The 21,137-nt window shown below is 49.0% G+C and overlaps 1 protein-coding gene across 9 annotated transcripts in view; it reads left to right on the forward strand.

Moving 5' to 3' along the window:
- The window catches only part of BAZ2A (bromodomain adjacent to zinc finger domain 2A), a 34,092-nt gene that overhangs the window by 827 nt on the left and 12,128 nt on the right, over positions 1 to 21,137 (forward strand). For 5 of the 9 annotated variants that reach the window (XM_082421673.1, XM_082421669.1, XM_082421667.1 and 2 more), the window contains exons 2-10: positions 4,137 to 4,222; positions 14,295 to 14,432; positions 16,054 to 16,647; positions 17,521 to 17,706; positions 18,206 to 18,424; positions 18,879 to 19,367; positions 19,503 to 19,563; positions 20,616 to 20,724; positions 20,896 to 20,997. In XM_082421673.1, coding sequence (XP_082277799.1) covers positions 14,297 to 14,432; positions 16,054 to 16,647; positions 17,521 to 17,706; positions 18,206 to 18,424; positions 18,879 to 19,367; positions 19,503 to 19,563; positions 20,616 to 20,724; positions 20,896 to 20,997 — 1,896 coding nt within the window. In that variant the 5' untranslated portion in view covers positions 4,137 to 4,222; positions 14,295 to 14,296. Of the gene's footprint in view, positions 1 to 539; positions 652 to 4,136; positions 4,223 to 4,653; positions 4,841 to 14,294; positions 14,433 to 16,053; positions 16,648 to 16,759; positions 16,885 to 17,520; positions 17,707 to 18,205; positions 18,425 to 18,878; positions 19,368 to 19,502; positions 19,564 to 20,615; positions 20,725 to 20,895; positions 20,998 to 21,137 lie in introns of those variants that run through there. The other 4 variants (XM_082421674.1, XM_082421670.1, XM_082421668.1 and 1 more) reach the window with 4 other exon arrangements.

Consider the following 21,137-nt stretch of genomic DNA (forward strand, 5'->3'; position numbering starts at 1 on the left):
TTGAAAGGCCTAGGAGGTCTTTGCCCTCCTGGCTTCCTGATTGCAGAAGTTTCTAAACTTGGGTCGTGCTGGGGGAAGGAGGCTGCGTCTCTCCACGGCTGTAGGGCTTGAACCCCTGAGGAGCTGAAACACAGGGAACCTGTTCATCTAGTAGGGCCGCTGTGTGTTACCCCCAGCACACTCGGCCTTGAGTTCCCTCTCCGACACCGCCATTCCTCCGGAGTCCTTGCGACTCTCACTGCCTTCCTGGCCCTCCTTTGTGAAGAGATCTTTGCCGGTGCCTCCGGAGAGCGGGTGGAGCTCTCCCAGGTCCTCCAGTTCGGACCCACCACCATCCCCCACTTCACCGCAGAAGTTTCTGTCTCTTCTTCCTGGGATCTGTTCTCTTCCTCCATCTGGGATCCTTCCTGGTTCAGGCCCCTAGGAGACGCCACCCGCTTCCCCCTCCCTCAGCGGATTCTTCGCGACAGTCCTACCCGAGCGCTCGTCCCTACCCCAGTAGCTCCTGTCCCTTTAAGTGCTACCTCCCCCCCCGCCCCCCCACCCCGCCACCGCCGCCGCCGGCCCAGGGCTGGGGGAGGAGGCGCCGCCGCCGCCCGGCTCGGCCACCTGCGCCGCCGCCGCCGCCGCCGTCGCCCGGCCCTGCTCCAGGTGAGGCCCGGCACCCACGTCTGGTCCCAGAGTCCCCAGGCGGGCCGCCCCTGCGGTCCCCTGCCCCGGGATCCCCGCTGCCCTGGACTCAGGATCTGACCCTCCCCCTGCGGGAGCTGCCCTTCCCCTCTCCCCCGCACTATCTACTCGTCCATTTCTCCCCTGTTCTCTGCGACCGGAATCCGGAGGCTTCTCACGCCTCTCGGCCAACCTCTCCCGGGTACCCCTCCTATTCTGGACCCAGGATCTCCCCCTCCCCCGCTCCTTCCTCGCCAGAAAAATCTCCCGCGGTCCGGGTTTCGCCTCCTCCCCTCTGGAACCATCGCTTTCCCACGCCATCCTAACCTCCAGTGGGAGGGGGAATAACCGCCACCCCAACTACTCTCCTTCCCCGTAGTAAGGGGGGTTGGGGGCTATCATAGACTAGAGTCACTTTCAGGCCCTGCTCCGTTTAGCCCTTCAAATTCAACTAACTCCCATCTAAAGCTTTTCTGTAGCCCTCACCCCACTCCATCTCTCCCGGACTTTGGGGGTGCGACCTCAGCACCAGCCCAGGTGGGAACGACCCTCTTGGACTTGGGGTGGGCCGGTCCAGCCTAAGAACGCTCCTACCCCAGAGTCAGGGAATGGGGGAGGGCGCATCCAGAATCTTGTGATTCTGGGCTTAAGGGGCTGTTGGGGGACAGTGGATGAGGTTCTAGGACTAAGTCTCTAAGGGCGGTGGGGTGGTGGGGAAAGCCTGGGAAGCCCAGCCTTCTCTATTCAGATGCAAAGGGAGTCCTAAGGAAATTAGGTCTTTCTCCATCCTCTTCTGAGACCAGCATGGAGAAGCTCGTTGGGGAGTTTAAAAAAAGACTGTGCTGAATCTGAGGGGACACATACCAATTTGGAGAGAAGAAGGATGAGTTGTGGTCCTTTTGATGTGTTATAGGAGAATCTGGCCTCCCCAAAATACGGAGGGGAAGAAGACTGTTTTCCATTAACCTGGACAGGGAAGGGGGACAAGTTGGAATGGTTACAAGGTTGAGGGCCATCTCCCTACTAGACCCTATTAACACTGTGAACCCTTCAGCCAGTGAGCACAAGGGGGGTCTTTAATAATTACCCCACCTCCATTGGGGAATTCCCCCTCCCTGCAAATCCTCTGCGACCCTAGCCCTGCCCCTTCCCTTCTTGCGCTCTCATTCCCTGCTACCCCCAACACAACACACTCCAGAATGAGGGGACAGGGTGTCTGGATTTGCTTCAGACTCTTCTGAGTCATGTTTCACAGGCTGGAAGGGAGCTGGCGGGAGGAGAGGGTGGTCAGCAGTGGTGTTTGGGGTTGAATTCCAGGAGTACCTGGACAGGGAGAGGGAGAGAGGTAGAGGGATGCAAACGAATCCCCTCTCTCTCCCTTTCTGTCTCCTCCCCCTCCCAGCCCCAGCCATCTGGCTCCTGCGTGGAGCCACGCACTGTGGCAGCTGACCCCAGTCAGGGTGGTGCAGCAGGAACACAGGGAGGGTGAGAAAGGGGGAGCAGGTGCTAATTTCTCCCTCCCCATTCTCTTTATGACCCGCCCACTGGCCTGGCTTGTGAGAGGTTCAGAGTATTCCCTAGGTACCCTTCTCACAAGTTGCTGAAAAAAAGACCATTTGCCCCTTCCTCTTTCTAGTAGCTTCCTAAAGGGAGATGGGGTGGGTGGGTGATTGGCCACATCTGATGGGATTGAGGAATGTTTGGGGACAGAAAGGGTCAGTCTGCCTTCTGTCATCTGGATGGGGGGAGAAGCACAGCTGCTGCTTGGGGTGGCTTCTGGCAAGAAGTAAACACCCAGTTGTTGGCATATTGACACCCCACCCTCATCCTTCCTCAAAGAGCAAGGAAGACCTCTGATTAGATGGGATGAGGAGGGGTCTCATTCAAGGAGGAAGGTGATTGTAGTCTTTCTGCACCAGATGGGAAAGAATGGATCCTGCCCCACTTTCTTTTCTAATCCCAGGTGGCCCTCTCCTATCCAACACCCCTCTTCCCAATCGCTCCTGGCCGGGATAGTCCTAGGGGTTGCCCTGGAGACTAGGCCTGGGGCTCGGAAGGGGTGGGAGCAGTCAGTGGGGCACAGGAGTAACCGGCTCTTCCGGAGCGGAGTGGAGCCAGCGGGTGGGTGTGTGTGGGTGTGTGGTGGTGGGGGAAGGGGCGTGGCTACACCCGTCTGACTGGCGCAGGCTCCTCCCCTGCCGCCCGCCTCCGACTGGCCAGCCCTATGATTGGGGGCGGGAGGTAGGAAGATTCTCCCTCATCTGCCCTGGAAAAGGAAAGAGGAAAAGGAAAAAAAAAAAACATACCTAGCTCTCTTCCTCGGCTCTTTAGGAAGCCAGTTCCATGCCCTGAGCTCTCTTCTTCACCTGTCTTTATTTTGGGAATGGGGGAAGCATTCCTTAGCAGAAGTTTGCTGGATCCCTGCTTTCTCCAGAAAGAAGGACCCCCTCTATCCTGAGTGTGGCCTCTATTTACCCAGGGACTTGAGGTCAGTAGGCTGTTGGGGGTCCTTATTTTTTATACAAGGTGACCCTATAAATCTGTTACTGAGTCATGGGGGAGAAAAGGATTTTGATTTCTGTCTACTCCTTCCCACTGACAATCTACTTTTTTCAGGAGAGGGACAGAAACCCTCCTAACCCTCCTAGCCCCTCTCTCTCTGGCCCACACACTTTGAGGCTTTGGTGAAGCTCACTTCCTTCTTAGCTTCTCTGAGCCATTTGTAGTGGGGAGTGAAGTCTGTCCCCCAAATTTAGGAAGAACTCACTCCCCTGTGGAGTAAGGAAATCCAATCTAGACTAATGTATTTGGTCCTGCCTTACTCTGGCCCCACCCAGTTTTCAGATCTCCTTCCTCCCCAGACTCCCAAAGGAAAAAGTATTTGTTGACCCCCCAACCTGCCAGAGTTTCATCATCCCCACTCTGTCTGTTCCTCTTCCAGAATATTCAGCTTGAGTTTTGCACAGTTAGGCAACTGTTTGTACAACTGCATTGCAATGAATTGAATGGGAATTATCTTGAAGCCTGCAAAGTCTGTTGAGTTGCAAGGAAAAGAAACCTGGTTTCTAGTCACATTTTATCCACTGTTTGACCTTGAACAAGTCGGTTAACCTCTTCAGGCCATAATTTCTTCATCTACCAAACAGAATGTTGAACTAGAAATTCTCTAAATTCTAACCTCATGTATGACACTGTTCTTCATTCTGGGTCCCTGCAATAGACGTTTTAGGTGATAGCTAAACTCTAGTCCTCTGCTAGATTTTTCTTTCCTCTTCTCAGAAGGTTTCACTTAGTTATATAGCCCTATCAGAAAAAGTATACTGGAACTATAGAATAGGTGGACATTTGGGGCACCTTATTTGCTGGTCAGTTTTCCTGCTTCTCCCCTGTCCCTCTGACCAGGTTTAGGCTAGACTCAGGCCTTCCCTGTCTGGTCTCTGAGCCAAGCTTCCTTTTCCTACCCACAGGAATCTTCCCGACCCCCAGAGCCCTGCAGATGTCGCTGGGAAAGTGGTGATCCAGGCAGGACCAGGCTGCCACCCACGGGACAGAGGTGAGTGGGCAGCAGATGGAGCAGGAGCTTGCCTTTTTCCACCCCTTTACCAGGACTGAATTTTCCTGACTAACCTTTCTGCTTCTACACTTCCACTTTTCCACTACCCATCCTGGGAAATAACTGCCCCCGAAATGATCTTAGGGGAGTGGCACATGCCTCGGTCCTAGAAATTTGGTTTAGTCTTTTAGGTTAACCTTGGGATCAGGGCACGCCTTTCAGTTTGCTCAGTGTGATGCAGAACTACCGCCCACAATGAGACACAGTGCAGAGGGAGCTTCCCGGTAGGCTAGGGAGACACCGCGGCGCTAGGACCCAGATCCGGGTCGGGGAGCCGGGATGGCCGGCGCTAGGACCCGGCGGCGGAGGCTGCGGAGGGCGGCTCTCTCTCGGCCGCAGCTTCCCCGCCCCCTCCGGCTCCGGCTCACTCCTCCCCCGCCGGCCATGTTGGCTCCGCTCGGGCCCCGCGGTTGAGCCGCGTCCCCCTCCCCCCTCCCGGACCCCAGACCCCCTCCCCCGCGTTCCCCTCCCCTCCTGGCGCCCGGAGCGAGGCCATGTGAACTGCCCGTCCCCCGGGGAGAGACAAGCCCCGAGCCTGGCTGGACGCCGCCGCCTCAGGTCTGTTGGGTCTGTGGCTGGGGGCCTGAGGGGAGGGAGCCCCGCTTTCATCCGAGGCTTCCCTCAGGGAACCGAAGCTCTGGAGCCGCCTAGAGCCTTGCCGGGGGGTGGGGGGAGGAGACGCCGACTCGAGCTTATTTCCAGTTAGAACCCAGCCCTGGGCGGGGGTCTTCCTGCACTGGGAGGTGGGAGGAGAAGGGGGCTGGTCTGCCTGCAGAAGATCGGGATGGGGCGGCGGGGGCGGGAGCGGGAGGAGCTGTGGAGGTTCCCGGCGACGGCGGCGGCTGCGAGGAGGAGGCGGAGAAGCCGCCTGGCTGGTGGAGATGACTCCTGTGGGGGACTCGGGGTGGAATCCCCGGGAGGGGCTCCACCTCTTCAGATGGGGTGGGGATTGCCCGAGTGCGAAGGGTAGGTGAGGGGGTTCCCTGGACGGGTTAAACACTCCGTTTGTGGGGAGTGGGGCGTTTTGGCAACGGTGAGTGGAGGTCAGAGGGGTTTCCAGGGGTCTCGGGGTGTCCGTTCGGCGGGGTGAGGGGTGGGGTGCACGTTCTCTTGAGCTTGGCGAGCAGGAGAGGGCCTTGCTGGAGTAGAGCTGTGCTTGGCCTGGGGCCCCCGAGTCCCGGGAGAATCCGCCACTCCAGGGATGGGGGTTGATAGGGCCGGTGCTGAGGCGTACGGATTTGAGCCGGCCTTAGGGGCCGGAGGGAAGAATGAAGAGGGAGCCCTTTCCAAGGGGGATCCCTCACTAAGGGGATCCCCATTTCCGTGGCAGAAAAGATGATCCCGCATCATCCCTTTCTTTCCTGGTGTTCCCAATTTTCAGGGGAAGGCAATGCCAACAGCAGTCATCCTTTGTAGGATTTATTGGAGTGGGAGATGTGCATCCTTCGGGGGGCGATGCGGGGGGATAGCTTCCACCCCCATCTGTACACAAACAGCCCCTCCCCCAAGCCTCCCGCAGGAAGTGGCCGGGAAATGGCAGCTGTGCGTTTGCTGCTGCGTCTCTTGTTGTTTTGAAATGTCCATTTTAATCAGATTTGGTTTCATTTTCTGAGGCCTTCGGGCAAGCTTGGATCCTGCCAACCATGTGGTCTGAGAGTCCTTCGTTCGACTTTTTTTTTTTTTTTTGAAACTTAATTTGTCAACTGGAAGTAGTCACTGCAGTTGACTCCCTGATCCCAATCCCCCCCTCCAAAGCATCTCTGTCTCCCTGTCTGGATTTTTTTTCCCCTGAGCTAGAGGTCATAGAAAAATCAAACTCACTCATCCACCAGCAGGGCTACACAAGTGATGCAAATTCCCTCGGTGTAGAGAGCTGTCAGGAAGACTTGGGATCTTTTGTATCATGAGAGTGGCTTTTTGGGATCCTGCTTAATATATATTCTTATATACATACGAATATTAAATATATTTTTAAGTATGACAGTTTCTGTATTGCAGAGCACTTGAGTAAGTGAGCTTGTGACGTGATGAAGTTGATTCTGAGAGGTGGAAGAAGAGGGGGGAATGGGGAATATTAAACTGAGTGGGGTTTGTGGTGGGGGGTAGGGACTGATTTGTAGAGTGAGTGTGGTGGGCTTGTTCCTCACTGGTGATTCTAGCCTAAGGATAAGTCCCTGTGGGAAGCCTGTTAGTTGATATAGGGGAGGGTTTACCTTCTGCAGTACCAAGTAATTAGGAGAATTAGTTATCATATGACTTATGCTTCAGTCCATAAAAGACATCTTCTCTCTTTTTACCATTCGTGGAGAGGGCTAAGCTTTTCCCTTGTTCTGTGCGAAGTCATGTGTCCAGATTTTCTCTTTTTCCCACCTGCTAACTCCAGGAGATTTCTACTATAGCATATAGTGATGGACTGTGTGTACTGTGCCCCCAGGCATTTGGTTAGACCCTGGGTTTGGTTTGAGGTGAGTTGGCCACAGGATTTTCTGTTTTGAGAGGTGAGGTATCGAGATCATTTGGACTATCCTGAAAACTGCTTAAGCCTAACATTTAAATAATCTTTTCAGTATTTTCCACCTGAATTGTAGATTCTTAGATTAAAGGTCCAGGATAGGACCAGATAGACATATATGATTATGTGGCACTGTTAAGATAGCATCATTGCTCCTTTTACTGGGGCTGTTGGGGTTGATAGTCTGGAAACAGTAAAAACGAGTTCAGTGTCACTGTCCTTTTTCTTGCCCTTCTGCTTGACTGATTGGTTCCTTTGAGTTGCTTTCTTGACAGTGATTTTAAGTTCCCCATTCTTCAACCTTTGTTTACCTAGATTGGGGCCTGACAGAATAGTAAATTGATTTTCCCTGGTGGAAGTTAAAAGAATGAAGGAAGGAGAAAGACTACTCTTATTTCTTTGGACTCTTTAAGAGAAATAAAAGTTGATTTTGAGAAAGTAGATAGCTATGGCTTCATTTGATACATGACTGATCAGAAAGCTGAATGAAGTAAACCTTTCATGGCCTTTTTGTAAAATGGAGGCATTTTTCTCTCAGAGAAGTGGATTTCTTAATATTGACTTTTTTTTTTTTTTTTTTTAAGCCTCTCCGTAAAGGAAAAAATTTGAGGTGTAGAGACACCTATGTGGGCCGACCTCAGAGCCAGTCGGAAATCTAGAATGCCCTGAGAGGCTCATCTTGCAGTCTTGTGGTTCTGGAATCAGGTGTTGCCAAGAGAGAAGCAAAGCTTGTGAGGGTTACTGTGTCTTGCTGATGTTGACCTTTGTTATCACCTCTGAAGAGGTCTGCTATATTCTTTTACTAAAAGAATAAAATACAGTTAAAATAGTGTGGAAGTTAGTCCAATAACCGGTATGATGTTTGACTTTGTGTGAGATGTGTACAGTGAGGCAGTAATGCCAAAGTTTTTATTTCCTAGGACATAGAGTGAAGTATAAAACTCTTGAGGATTTCCTGGGGCAGATAATCTTCCTGATTTGTTTCTTAGAATATGGATGTCCTCATATACCTCATAGTCTAAGGTTAATACTTTATCAGCATTGCTGCACATGGGTCAGAGGGACCATTTTTTACCAACTTTTTGGTCTTCATAATTTTGAGATTTATAAAATTGTGCAAAACAAAAAACCTGTCTTCTTTGAAGAGTTCTGGAGACTGTTCTTGGATTGGGTCACTGGCAGTAGAAGTAGCATTGTGTTATTGTTACGTGGTGTTCTGTCCTTCTCTTAGTTAAAGAGAATAATTAAAGGGGCATTTTACATAATGAAAATATTACCAAATAGTTTAGCAAATATTCATTAAAAACTAAAGCATGAGGGTTCTTGGGAATTCCCAGGTGGTCCAGTGGTTAGGACTCCACGTTCTCACTGCCAAGGGCCTGGGTTCGATCCCTGGTCGGGGAACTAAAATCCCACAAGCTGCGAGGTGCGGCCAGAAAAAAACAAAAACCGTGAGGGTTCTTAAGAGACAAGTGGTACTGCTACTTTTGTTCTCTTGGGCTTGGGCACTGTATAACCTGCCTTCTCAGCTCAGTTTTTTTTTTTAGGGGGGAGGGGGATAGATTTTTGAAGGAAGGGGTGAAGTCATTAACTGTTAGAGCTGAAATTCTGAGAAACAATCAGAGCTTGAAAGGGAAATAACCTTGTTACAACCTCTGGAGTGTGGTTTTTAGTGTCCTGCAATTTAAAGGCATTTCCAGTCCTCTGACAGTGAAGTGACCAGAGCTGTGGCAGAAAACCTAGCCTAGATTGTTAGTATATGGTTCCTTTATTCAGTTGCCAAATACTTTAAAACCTGCTATATACCTTGAGTGTTCAGTTAAATCATGCTTCCCTGTTTCCAGGCCTTATTTTCTGCATGAGACATCTGTCTAAAATATGTCAAGATTTGGGGCCTTTCTTCCCTCTAGGAATTATCTCTGTGAAGAATGAGGCTGAATTTTTTGGTTCTCTTGAGAATGGTGGGAGCAAAAATCACAAACTTTATTGGATGAATAAGTTGGTAGTGACAGAAAAGACAGATTTACTCATTCATTTGCTCAATCTATGAGTTCAACAAGTATTTCCTTTCATTTTTTTAATGTACTTAGCACTAAAGTGCTGGAGATATAATGGTAGAACTTAATTTCTGGTTGATGCTGTAGAACCTACATAGTATAGCAGAAAGAAGGACAGAGAACAATCATCTTTGTGTTCTTCTGTGCAGCCTGGACATGGCAGTTGTCTTTGAGTAGCCTCCCTTAGGATAATAATCTTCCTTCTTTCATCATCTTCCTTCTGCCTCACTGTCCTGACTAGGAAAAGGGGGTTAAGGAAAGGACATTTTGAGAGAATGAGTCTCAGTCAGTATGGCTGTAGTCTGAGTCTGGGTTCCAAGGGAAGATTGTTACCAGGGCTGTCTGAATGGGCTATCCTTACTGGGGAAGAAGGCATGTTGATTTTGTGGCTTGGCACTTGGAACTCTTTTGGTGGAGGAAGACAGCTTAGCCAGGAAGGAGTTTTTAGATTTGAAAGTGAAGGCATGCTTGTTTGCAGCATCAGGAATTGGGAGTAGTGAAAACTTTGGGATCTTCCCCAGGGTATAGGGTAGAAATGGGAAATGAGGCAGCTTTTGTGGTAGAGCAGGGTTTTTCAACCTTGCTCTTGATTGAGCAAGAACCAAATAATCCTTTGTTGTAGTGGGCTGTCTTGTGTATTACAAGATCATTAGGAGCATCCCCAGCTTTGATTTCCTAAATGCCAGTAGCATGTACCTTTCTACATAACTAAATGTGCCCTGGGGGCAAAATCACCCTGGTTGGAAACCACTGTATTAGAGTATGGTGGATGATTCCAGAGATGTGTAGAGTTCAGAAGTATCCTTCATAACATTCACAATTACAAATCTAAAATGTAGTAGTATGATTTATTTACTATACTGCAAGATTTACATTCACTGTTTAGTAAAGATAGACATTTGAAATCTCTCCCCACCCCCCAAAATTAGAAACCTCTCTATTTGTGGAATTTTAATATTCTATGTGGGAAGAATGAACCAAGGAGCTGCAGGGACTGCTCAAGTGTCCAGCTAGATGGTGTTAATGTGTCTTGTCTTTCTGGGGGTAGCCTCAGGGGTCTGAGTGTTAGGGTTGGTCAGGGCACCTGCAACAGTGTTGAAATTTGTAACATTTATTTCAACATTGTGCATTGTCAGCCCTTTTCTGTCAAAACCATGTCACAGGTCCACAGAGTAGTAACTCTTCAGTAGCAACTGAGAGAAAGAGCAGCCTGTTTGACCATGTGGCAAGAGCTTTACTGCCTCAAGCTTAAGGGGCAATGTCCCTTAACTCTTATAAATGAAGCTTAGAGGCCCTTAAGAGATCCATTTACATACTACTGGGACTGGGCTGGGTGCTGGCCTGACTGTACTTCCTGGTCAGGAGAGCTGTCTACTATTCTGGGGGTTGGGCACTGACTGATTTCTTTTTTCATTTGGCCAAAATCCCATTAGTTCAAAGGGAGGCACTCTCCTTTGCTTTACTGTTCTTCTTATTAGCTCTAGATGGGAGGACATAATTTACCTTCAGGCTTTATTGTGAAAAGCATCTTGGGTAGGAAGGTTAAAATAAAGTAACCCTGGTTTTATTGCTGAGAGGAGCTGCCCGCATTTTCTTTGCATTCCTATAATGTGATCCTATATTTAAGTGACATCTGAAATCAAGAGTGTAGGGACTTCCCTAACCATCCAGTGGTTAAGACTCCTCTCTGCCAATGCAGGGGGCTTGGGTTCGATCCCTCATCAGGGAACTAAGATCCCACATGCAAAACTTCTCTTGAAATCAAGAGTCTAGTTGCATACAAGGAAGTCTGGCTGGGAGGATCATCCCTGATTTTGTAGTATCTCCCATACTAGTAAAAATAGTAATGGTTTTAAATTATATTTTGACCCTTTGGACATGACTATCTTTTTAAAAACTAAAAACAAAAAATAGTTTTTACTCTTTTTTGTCTAATAATAATAGCTAAAATTTATTGAGTGCTTGCTGGGTGACAGATGCTGTGCCAGGTCCGTTATATAGATTTTCTCATTTAATCCTCACAAGCCCTGGAGGTAAGTACTAAAATTTTTACTAATGATGAAGTAGAGGCTCAGCAACATTAAGTAACTTGATCAGGGTCACACAGCTAGTGGTAGTAGAGCTGGGATTTGCACCTAGAGCTCACTGTTGTTGCGCTGATCTCACTGCACAGCACAGAGTATTTTATGTTTCTAGGAAGCTTCTTATAAATGAAGTGATTGTGGTCCTGATGACCCCTCAGTAGAGGCTCCTGGGGAAACAGACCTCAGGCACTAGATAACTTCCCATTCCTTTTACTTATCTGATTTCTGTAAGCCATCCATTTATGCTTATTAGTATGTAATTTGTGAGACAGGAAATGCTATGCTGTCCCAGAGTAGCAGAGATGAGAAGGTCACTAGTTTCCTCGTGGATTCAAACAGAAAAAGGAAAAACGAACTGTGGCCTTTCATTGAGTGGGAGAATATAGTCCAGCGCACAGCAGAGGTGTGGCTGTGCATAAAACTGGGGGAGAGGAGATGTGGGGATCAGATGAGATTGGCTCTCCAGGCATAGCATTTCTAGACTTGCGAAATGAATCCTTGAATGTCCTCTTTTTTTTTTTTTTTTTTTTTTTTTGGCGGCGTATAGTTTCCCCACCAGGGATCGAACCTGGGCCCTGGCAGTGAAAGCACCAAGTCCTAACCACTGGCCTGCCAGGGAATTCCCTGTGATGTAAGCTTTGTTTTTTAAAGTTTTTTTTTTTTTTTTATGTGGACCATTTTTAAAGTCTTTATTGAGTTTGTTACAATACTGCTCCTGTTTTATGTTTTGGTTTTTTGGCCGAGAGGCAAGTGGGATCTTAGCTCCCCCAACAGGGATCTAACCCGCATCTCATGCATTGGAAGGCGAAATCTTAACCACTGGACCTCCAGGAAGTCCTCCCTGTGATGTAAGCTTTGGAAGGAACCTAACCTAGAGTATAGGGAATGAACTTTCCTCCTTGGTGTCTTTCATTTCGGAAGGGTCACTAATCTCATGATGCTTATTTTTCAGATCCCTTAGTGCTGAGGATGGTCTTTAACTATAAGGAAATGCTGGGGGCCCCTGAGGTCTTCTGTAGAGACCGAGTTTCTTCATTGATGCAAAGCACGTTTGGGTCTGCTGCTTATTTTAGAGTGAAGATGGGAAATCCTGTATGGGAAATGAGTTTATCCTAAAAACTTTTCCCCCCTTAAATTGACAAAATACAAATTGCTTTTATTTTTTATTTACTTATTTATTTTAATTTATTTACTTTATTTATTTATTTTTGGCTGCGTTGGGTCTTCTTTGCTGCGCTCGGGCTTTCTCTGGTTGTGGCAAGCAGGGGCTACTCTTCCTTGCGGCACACGTCCTTCTCATTGCAATGGCTTCTCTTGTTGTGGAGCATGGGCTCTAGCTGCGCAGGCTTCAGTAGCTGCGGCACGCAGGCTCAGTAGTTGTGGCTCGCGGGCTCTAGAGCGCAGGCTCAGTAGTTGTGGTGCACGGGCTTAGTTGCTCCACAGCATGTGGGATCTTCCTGGACCAGGGCTCAAACCTGTGTCCCCTGCACTGGCAGGCAGAGTCTTAACCACTGGGCCACCAGGGAAGCCCCTGCTTTTATTTTTTAAATTCCAGTTAAAATTGATAAAGGTAGAGACAATTATGGTATTAAGCATGGAACATCTTTTTTTTTTTTTTAATTTATTGAATTTATTTATTTTTGACTGCGTTGGGTCTTTGTTGCTGCACATGGGCTTTCTGTAGTTGCAGGCGGTGCGGGGGGGTACTCTTCGTTGCAGTGCGTGGGCTTCTCATTGCGGTGGCTTCTCTTGAGCACGGGCTCTAGAGCGCACAGGCTTAGTTGCTCCGCGGCATGTGGGATCTTCCCGGACCAGGTATCAAACCTGTGTCCCCTGCACTGGCAGGTGGATTCTTAACCACTGCCACCAGGGAAGTCCCAAGCATGGAAAATCTTATAGCTGTCATGCCATATACTTACTGTACAGGGTTTATATTTCATGCTCAGAATTATGTTAGATTCACCTAATGGTGGCTAATTTGCATTATCTAGCATGCTCAAGAATATGATCCTTGCAAACCTTGGGCAGTGGTCTTATGTGTTCTTAACTGATTTATTCATTCTTTTAAAAACTTTACTTATAGTTTGTTTTTTTTTTAAGAGGTTATTTAAAACATCACCTAGGTTTGCTTATTATCTCATCTTGGGAGCTTGATAAAGAAATCTTTATACCTGAACTCTTCTGTCCTTTACTCTTCTGTGGTAACCAAAGGAGTTGCTTTTTCTGTATCAAGACAGATCATGTCTCTCACATAACAAATTAGTATGCGCTAGTACATCATAAGTATCTGATTGATGTGTCAGGCTTTGCCAGTAATTCTAGCTTCTGCTTTCTGTCTTCTTCCTTCTTCTCTTTGCTCTATTGAAGGTAAATTTATTCTCATCATCATTGCTAGTAGTATATCACCTCATCGTATTCAGGAGAGGGTGAAGAGCTTTTTAACCATACTACTCCCCAATGAGCCACTGCACTTTACAACTTTAAGTACCTAGCTATACTCTCAGTGACCATTTACATTTAAGCCACAAAACCAAAACATGGGGAAGTAATCACAGTAGACATAATAGAATACTGTTCCTTGGGACACTCTCTTATTTAATCAGTTTTCCAGCTCTGACACTTTTGTGAGCTATATTCTTAGAGAGCATGGTATTTCCCATGAAAAAGGAGTAGACGTGTTACTGGATGATTTGACTTTTGCTATTATGGTCACCTTTCCTGAAATGTATTCTTTTCAAATTCCTTTACTCAGTTAACTATACTATCTTCTTCAGATGTCTAGGGCTATGGATAGGGTAACGTGGAAATTTCTTAACTATAATAATAAAACAGTATATGTATTAAACATGCTTTTTCTGCCAACACGTCCATGCTTTCCTGTCAAAAAGATGGCTTTGAGAACCTTCTGTATACCCTGAGAGTGGGACTCTGGCCTTACCTTGGCGGGGGTGGGGGGGAAGGATGGAGAATGTTAAATGTTGCAATTGAGGGCTAATATCTAACATAGAGGGGTAACCTGGGCTGGGAGTTCAGAGGGTGGGGCTTATACAGGGGGAAGACTCCTCTAGGTGTGTATCTTGGTTTTCTCTCTAACTCTTTTTATCTCCGCAATTCTGACTTTTTAAAACACTGTTTCTATGAGGTCATTGCCCAGGTTAGGAGTATATTTCCACTTCCTCTTCTCTTCTCTCCTTCCCCACTCCCCCCGCAACCCCCCTCCCTCCCAATCCAGTACCTGGGTAGGAGAAGGGTAAGTAAAGTAGATGGAGGGGAGGGGGCATTCCCTCTAGAAGATTCCAGGTGACATAACCTTGTTTAACCGCCAGTATTTTTTTTCCCTTCTCTCTCCCCTCCTACAGAAATGGAGGCAAACGACCATTTTAACTTTACTGGCCTTCCCCCTGCACCTGCTGCCTCAGGACTGAAACCCTCTCCCTCCTCAGGGGAGGGGCTCTACACTAACGGGTCTCCCATGAACTTCCCCCAGCAAGGGAAAAGTGAGTGTGAGGGCCACATGGCCTGGGAGGGAGTGGGCACCGCTCCTTTAGAGCAGGTTGATGGGGTAAGGTTTGGCTCTGGACTGGCTACTTCACAACAGCTCTCTTTTATGCCAGGTGGGAAGGGAGGAAGTGAATCCTCAGAACTCCAGCTGCTGGAGAGAAGCCAAACTTCTAAGAACAAGTTCTAGGGGTTTATGGAAGCAACACTTTTCATTTTAAGGCTGGAAGGGATTAGAAAAACATACTGGCCTTTTCATCTTAGCTTGCTCTTCTGTCAGCCCTGTTCCCTGGCTACTGCCAGAGTGGTGAGGTGGCTGCTGCTGTTCCCTAGCCCTGTTCCCCGGCTGCTGCTTCTGATAACCAGGTTGGACCCGTGAGAAAGAGATAAAGGGCCAGCCCTCTAAGAAGCTGTTTTTAGAGGCTGGAGTAGCCCTCCCCTAGGACTGGGGGTGGAGTGGTTGGGTGAAGCTTGGGGTGTGTTTGCCTTTTAGTTTGTGCAGCAGAGAAGAGAGCAGATGCTTGAAGTGCTTGTGCCACCTCCTGTCCTTGTGGATAGAAGATAGGGACAGGGAGAGTTTTAATTCTTACCTAGTTCCCCAGAGAGAAACATCTATAATTCCAGACGGAAGTGTTGCTGCCAGGATCAGGTCTTTTCCTGGATTTGGCTTATCAGTTGCTCTGTACCATGGCCCTGCCAAGTACCTCTCTAATCTTGCCTTGGTTTCAGGTACTTTATGCTTGGAAGCAGAGGGAGGCACAAATGTTTGCCTCCTTCCTTGCAGCAGAAAAATACTGCCACAGGCTTATACTTCACCACTCCCTCCTGTCTTTCACAAGGGGGTTGCAGATAGATAGAAACTCCCTTATTTCGCTGGAGGACTGTTCCCACCACGTCCCCCGAAGCTTCCTTAGTATCTTGGTTCCTTTTATTTGATTGCCCTCTGGTCCAGAGGCTGCCATTGGTGTTGAGAACTGAAGTCTGCAGTACTGCTCATGCAGAGATTTCCCCCCCTGCGTATTACCCTCCAGTGCCTATGGGGAGGGGCCAAGCCCAGCCTTCCGAGCTGGGATCTTTCTGCTGTGGTGACTGCAAATTCTATTCTTAGCCCAGCACAAAGTGCTGGATCTGCATGTGCCAATGAGGTGGAGGCTGCCCCTTCTGGTGCCACTGTGGGGCAAACAGGCACTGGGGAAGGCGGCAGGGGATGGGGGGCAGAGAGTTCAGTCATGCCACTCCAAGGGAAGAATTCCTCCAGGGAATGAGGGTGGGGAAGAATGCAAGTCACTGTAGGGCGTCTGCGAACAGTTTCATTAAAAAAAAAAAATTTTTAAAGCCCTGAGCATCAAGAGCAGCCAGCTCTCTGCTGGTCGCTTGTGGTAGGCTGGGAGAGTTCCCCAGTCCCCTACTCAGCAGCCTCAGCGGCGATTGCTAAGCTTCCACCCAGGAGCATCTGGGTTTGGTGTTCCCTGGAGACCAAAAAACTATAAATACAGTAGAGGGGGAATCCCCCACCCCTTCACCTTCCCTTTTTCTAGTCAGTGCTGTTCCTTTAGTAGAATTTATAGTGTTACTTGCATACATAGCTGTAACTGACCCTTTTCCCTCCTTCTCTGCCAGGTTTGAATGGGGATGTGAATGTTAATGGCTTATCTACTGTATCTCACACTACTACTTCAGGGATTTTGAACTCTGCTTCCCACTCCTCCAGCACCTCACACCTCCATCACCCCAACGTGGCCTACGACTGTCTCTGGAACTACTCACAGTACCCATCTGCCAATCCTGGCAGCAACCTCAAGGACCCACCCCTTCTCTCCCAGTTCTCGGGGGGACAATACCCACTCAACGGCATCCTTGGGGGCAGCCGGCAACCTTCATCCCCAAGTCACAACACTAACCTTCGGGCTGGGAGCCAAGAGTTCTGGGCCAACGGTACCCAGAGTCCCATGGGGCTTAACTTCGATTCACAGGAACTATATGATTCCTTTCCTGACCAGAATTTTGAGGTGATGCCCAATGGACCCCCTAGTTTTTTCACCTCCCCACAGACTTCTCCTATGTTGGGATCCAGCATCCAGACCTTTGCACCCTCCCAGGAGGTAGGCAGTGGTATCCATCCTGATGAGGCAGCAGAAAAGGAGCTGACTTCAGTTGTGGCGGAGAATGGCACTGGCTTGGTAGGCAGCCTGGAGCTGGAAGAGGAGCAGCCAGGTATAACTGTGGGTCTGTGAGCTGGGTTGGGAGAGGGAAAATGGGGCTCTGGGGGGCGCAGTGGCTTTTTGAGGTGAGGAAAACTTGTCTTTCCAGCTCTCTGCAGTGGAGGCTGATTTGCATGTTGGTGATTAGCAGAGCCAAGTGGCTGGTGTTTTTGTGGCAGCAGCACCAGCTCGAGAGTGGGAGTGCAAATTATTTCAAGCTCATGCAGAGCTGCTGGCCTGGAGAGGGCAGGTGGGCGAGCCCGAAACAGCCCCAACAGACACCCTGCATCAAGAAAGCCTTCTTCTAAGTTATAGGAAGGGGTTGGGGCATCAGCAGGAGGCAAAGAGGCCAATTTGATTTGACTATGGCAGGGCCAGACTGGCTGCTACAGTGGGCTGAGCCCTAAGTAGTGATTGGCACATGCAGGAGAGAAGGTACAGGCAGAGCACACCATTGCTTGTCTACTCACAATTTCCTTTCTTTTTTGTTGTTGTTAGCATAGGTACATGTGCAGTCCCTCTCATCTTTCCCCTCAGAATAGATAAATGCTTAGTCTGCTATTGATTCCAAGTACAAGGGTGACTACCCTGTAAAATCACAGGATGTTTTCTCTGTTTAACTGGATGGGGGAAACAGCTGAGAACATGGTGGGGTTCTTGTCTCAGACCCCACTCTTCTTTCCCCCTTTACCTGCTGCAGGATCTTCCTCGCACATCTTTGTGTACTCAAAAGTTCTCGGTATGATCGGTACCCAACATAGAACTGGGACCCATAAATGTTGAAAGAATGAACATCCATCCCTCTAGCAAAGATTGCCTACTAATAGCTAACTGAACCCATTGACGGCACTGATTTTGACTTTTGCCCTCTCCTGGGATTTCCTAGAACTAAAGATGTGTGGTTACAACGGCTCTGTCCCTTCTGTGGAATCATTACACCAAGAGGTCTCAGTCTTGGTCCCTGATCCCACAGTGAGCTGCTTAGATGATCCTTCACATCTTCCTGATCAACTGGAAGACACTCCAATCCTCAGTGAAGTCTCTCTGGAGCCCTTCAACACTTTGGCACCGGGTAGGCTTGGAGATTGGCTCCCTTCAACGTATCTATGTAGAGGGTAGTCAGCTTATACCACCTGGAAGAGTTAGTAAGCCAGGGAAAGTATTTGGGAATCTGGGGCACTGGGGTCTCCAGATGATCCTGTGGCAGACCACAGTTTCATGCCACAGGCCTGACTGGGCCAGCTGCACTCTGAGCTGAATTGGTTCATTTCCCAGGTTCTCTCCCAGTGTTCCTTTTGGCCAGGAGCCCTGGATAGGGACTTATTACCACACAGATGAGCTATTTGGGTTCTCACTAACTTGCCATTGAACGATTACCTTTTACCCCACTGAAATATAAGAAAGGCCTATTTTATGATAGATGCTAGAATTTTGTGTTGGTCTGTGGGTAGAAACCATTGCCTTGCCTTTCCCTAATATTAGAAAGAAGCTTCACAATATAGGAACTAGAACTGGATATATTCAGACTAGTATTTCTTAACTCTTGCTTTCTGATTTTTCCACCCCTGAAGAGCCAGTGACTGGAGGACTCTACGGTATAGATGACACAGAGCTGATGGGTGCAGAGGACAAGCTGCCTCTTGAGGACAGCCCTGTGATCTCTGCCCTTGATTGTCCTTCCCTCAGTAATGCCACTGCCTTCAGTCTCCTGGCAGATGACAGTCAAACTTCAGCCTCTATCTTTGCCAGCCCCACCTCTCCACCTGTCCTTGGGGAGTCTGTTCTGCAAGGTAAGTGAGGAGAGCTAGGGCAGAGGAAGTCCTTGGCCTGGGCAGAGGTGAGAGAGCAGGCCTTAGGGGTGGGGATTCTGTGAGAGCGCCTTCCTGGGAGCTGAGGAGGCCATGGAATAGTGTGTGGTGGGACTAAAAAAAGCGCTCTGACTTCTGCCCTGTGCCCAAAAGAACTTGTGGGGTGAGACTTGGAGTTTGTGGGAGAAAGGAGGCCAGAGGCCTTTACTGGCTCCAGGTGAAAGGTATTTCTTCACACAGTGACAGCAGCAGCAGTTTTGCCCTTTAACCTTCATGAACGGTAGGGGAAGAGAGCCAGAGGCTACTTCTCTTTTTCCAACCCTAGGGGAAAGCCCTTGAAGTAACCTTGTTTAGCTTCATCCAGGTTTGTCTGAGTAGATTCTCTTGTTTTATATGATCATTCTTCCTTTAGCCATCCTGTCCCTTTGGATTCTAGATACTAGCTTTGACCTGAATAATGGCAGTGATGCAGAGCAGGAAGACATGGAGACTCAGACTTCAGACTTCCCACCATCTCTGACCCAGCCAGCCCCTGACCAGTCATCCACTCTTCAGCTCCGTACAGCAGCCTCGCCAGCAGTCTCACCAACAGCCTCGCCAGCAGTCTCCCTGGCGGTTTCTCCAGCAGCCTCCCCGGAAATCTCTCCAGAAGTCTCTCCAGCAGCCTCCCCAGAAATTTCCCCAGCCATCTCCCCGGCAGCCTTCCCAACAGTCTCTCCAACTTCCTCAGCAGCCCTCCCACCCGTCTCCTCTGAAGTCTCCTTGACAGCCTCCCCAGTGACCTCCCCAAAAGCCTCCCCCGCACCTTCCCCAGCAGCTGTCTTCCCAGCAGCCTCCCCAGCAAATAAGAATGTCAGCAGCTTCCTTGAGACGACTGCTGACCTGGAAGAGATCACTGGAGAAGGAGTCACTCCCTCTGGTAGTGGTGAGTGTCTAGATTCTGTTCCACCCCTAGCTGGTTCCAGGAAAAGTTTCTGTCTCATGAGGCATTTAGCCCTTCCTCACTGGCCTGTCGTCTCAGTATTTTGCTTGAACTCTTAACTCTATCTTCCTCCCCAAGGTGATGTCCTGAGGAGACGTATTGCTACCCCAGAAGAAGTTCGTCTTCCCCTCCAACATGGGTAAATGCTCTAGTTTGCTGCATGCATCGACCTTTGACACATTTAATGAATGACTCTAGGAAAAAGGGAAGGGAGCTCCTCTCATCTGAGATGGGGAGGAATGGGCTAGACAAGAATGGGTTAAAGGATAGTTACCTGCAGTGATAATGTTTCTGGGCATGAGATTCTTAGGCTTCCTTTCTTCCTCTGTCACGGTCTTCCTCCTCTCACCCATTCTTTCCTCATTTTGTGACCACTCAGTTTTTTCGTCAAGGGGCTACTGCTGTTATCTTTTCCAAATTCAGCTGGTGGGTCTAGGGTTCAGATGTCCAAATGAGTTACCTTGTCCTGTATGCTTAGAGAAGGAATAGCAGTGAATGGGGAGTGGCTTAGTCCCCATGAATTGGGATTTTTTTTGTTTTTAATGCACTTTAAGGTCAGGAACAGTATGAGACCAGAATGGACAAGCCGGCACACCAAGGGCTTCATAGGAATAACTGCCTTCCTGACCTTCCCCACCCCCGCCCCCGTAGGCTTCTTGTGGTCACCAAGTCTGAGTTCTGCTTTAAGTTTTGAGAGAAAGATAAGGCTTTAGTCTTAGAATAATCTGTTGCTCAGAACACAGAGTTCCTTACTAAACCCTGGCCTCTACGGAGTCATTTCATGGAGTCAGCAGTGAGTTTACTCTTCTGCTTGCCTCCCCACCCTCTGTCTCTTCTGCCTTTATTCTCTTAGGTCTTTTATCCTCTTTAGTGGAAACCCAGTAATTTGCCCTGAATGGCATTAGGGAGGGGGTTTCTGGCTGCTCATCTCACTGACTTTGTGAAGGGAGGGGTGGAGGTCTTTCTGGGCTTGTGCAGTCTGGTGTGTTGCTTTCCCCTGTGGTGCTGAGGGGCTTGTGGCCCAGGCCTGCCTTCTGGCCAAGCTTGTATCTCAGGATCCTCTGCACCTACATGCAGTTCTAGTGAGACAGGTGCGGGGCGGGCCATCTGCTCAGTGGGCTTGGCTTCTGGGTGGTTTGAGAGTGGGTAGGGGTGTGACCTGGCGGCAGGGCCCGTGTGCTTCTCTGGCAGGTGGCGGAGAGAGGTGCGCATCAAGAAGGGCAGCCACCGATGGCAGGGGGAGACCTGGTATTACGGCCCCTGTGGGAAGAGGATGAAACAGTTCCCGGAAGTGATCAAGGTAATGTAGCTTTCGTGGACTTTTTTAGGAAAGCACAGACTCCTTTTTTTGGGCCCAGTGGCAACAAGCTGGCGTTGTCTGCTCTGGGACTTGTTCTGCTTGGGCTATTGCTGGCCAATAGGTGTGGTAGGGCTGTAACTTCACTGATGCCACTCTACCTCCTCCTCATAGTACCTGAGCCGCAATGTGGTACACAACGTCCGCCGCGAGCACTTCAGCTTCAGTCCCCGTATGCCTGTTGGTGATTTCTTTGAAGAGAGAGACACACCAGAGGTGCACACCCAAGGGTTAAATATGCTTTTGTGTCTGAGAAAGGGTTGATGGACAAGCTGCAGCTTCTTCTCATGGGGTTTGGAGAGTCTTGGGCATTGAATGGTTCAGAGGGCCTGGTGGCTTGCACAGACTCCCTCCCA

The sequence above is a fragment of the Balaenoptera physalus genome (genome assembly GCF_965194825.1).
Source record: "Balaenoptera physalus genome assembly, chromosome: 13".
NCBI classification, from domain to species: Eukaryota; Metazoa; Chordata; class Mammalia; order Artiodactyla; family Balaenopteridae; genus Balaenoptera; species Balaenoptera physalus.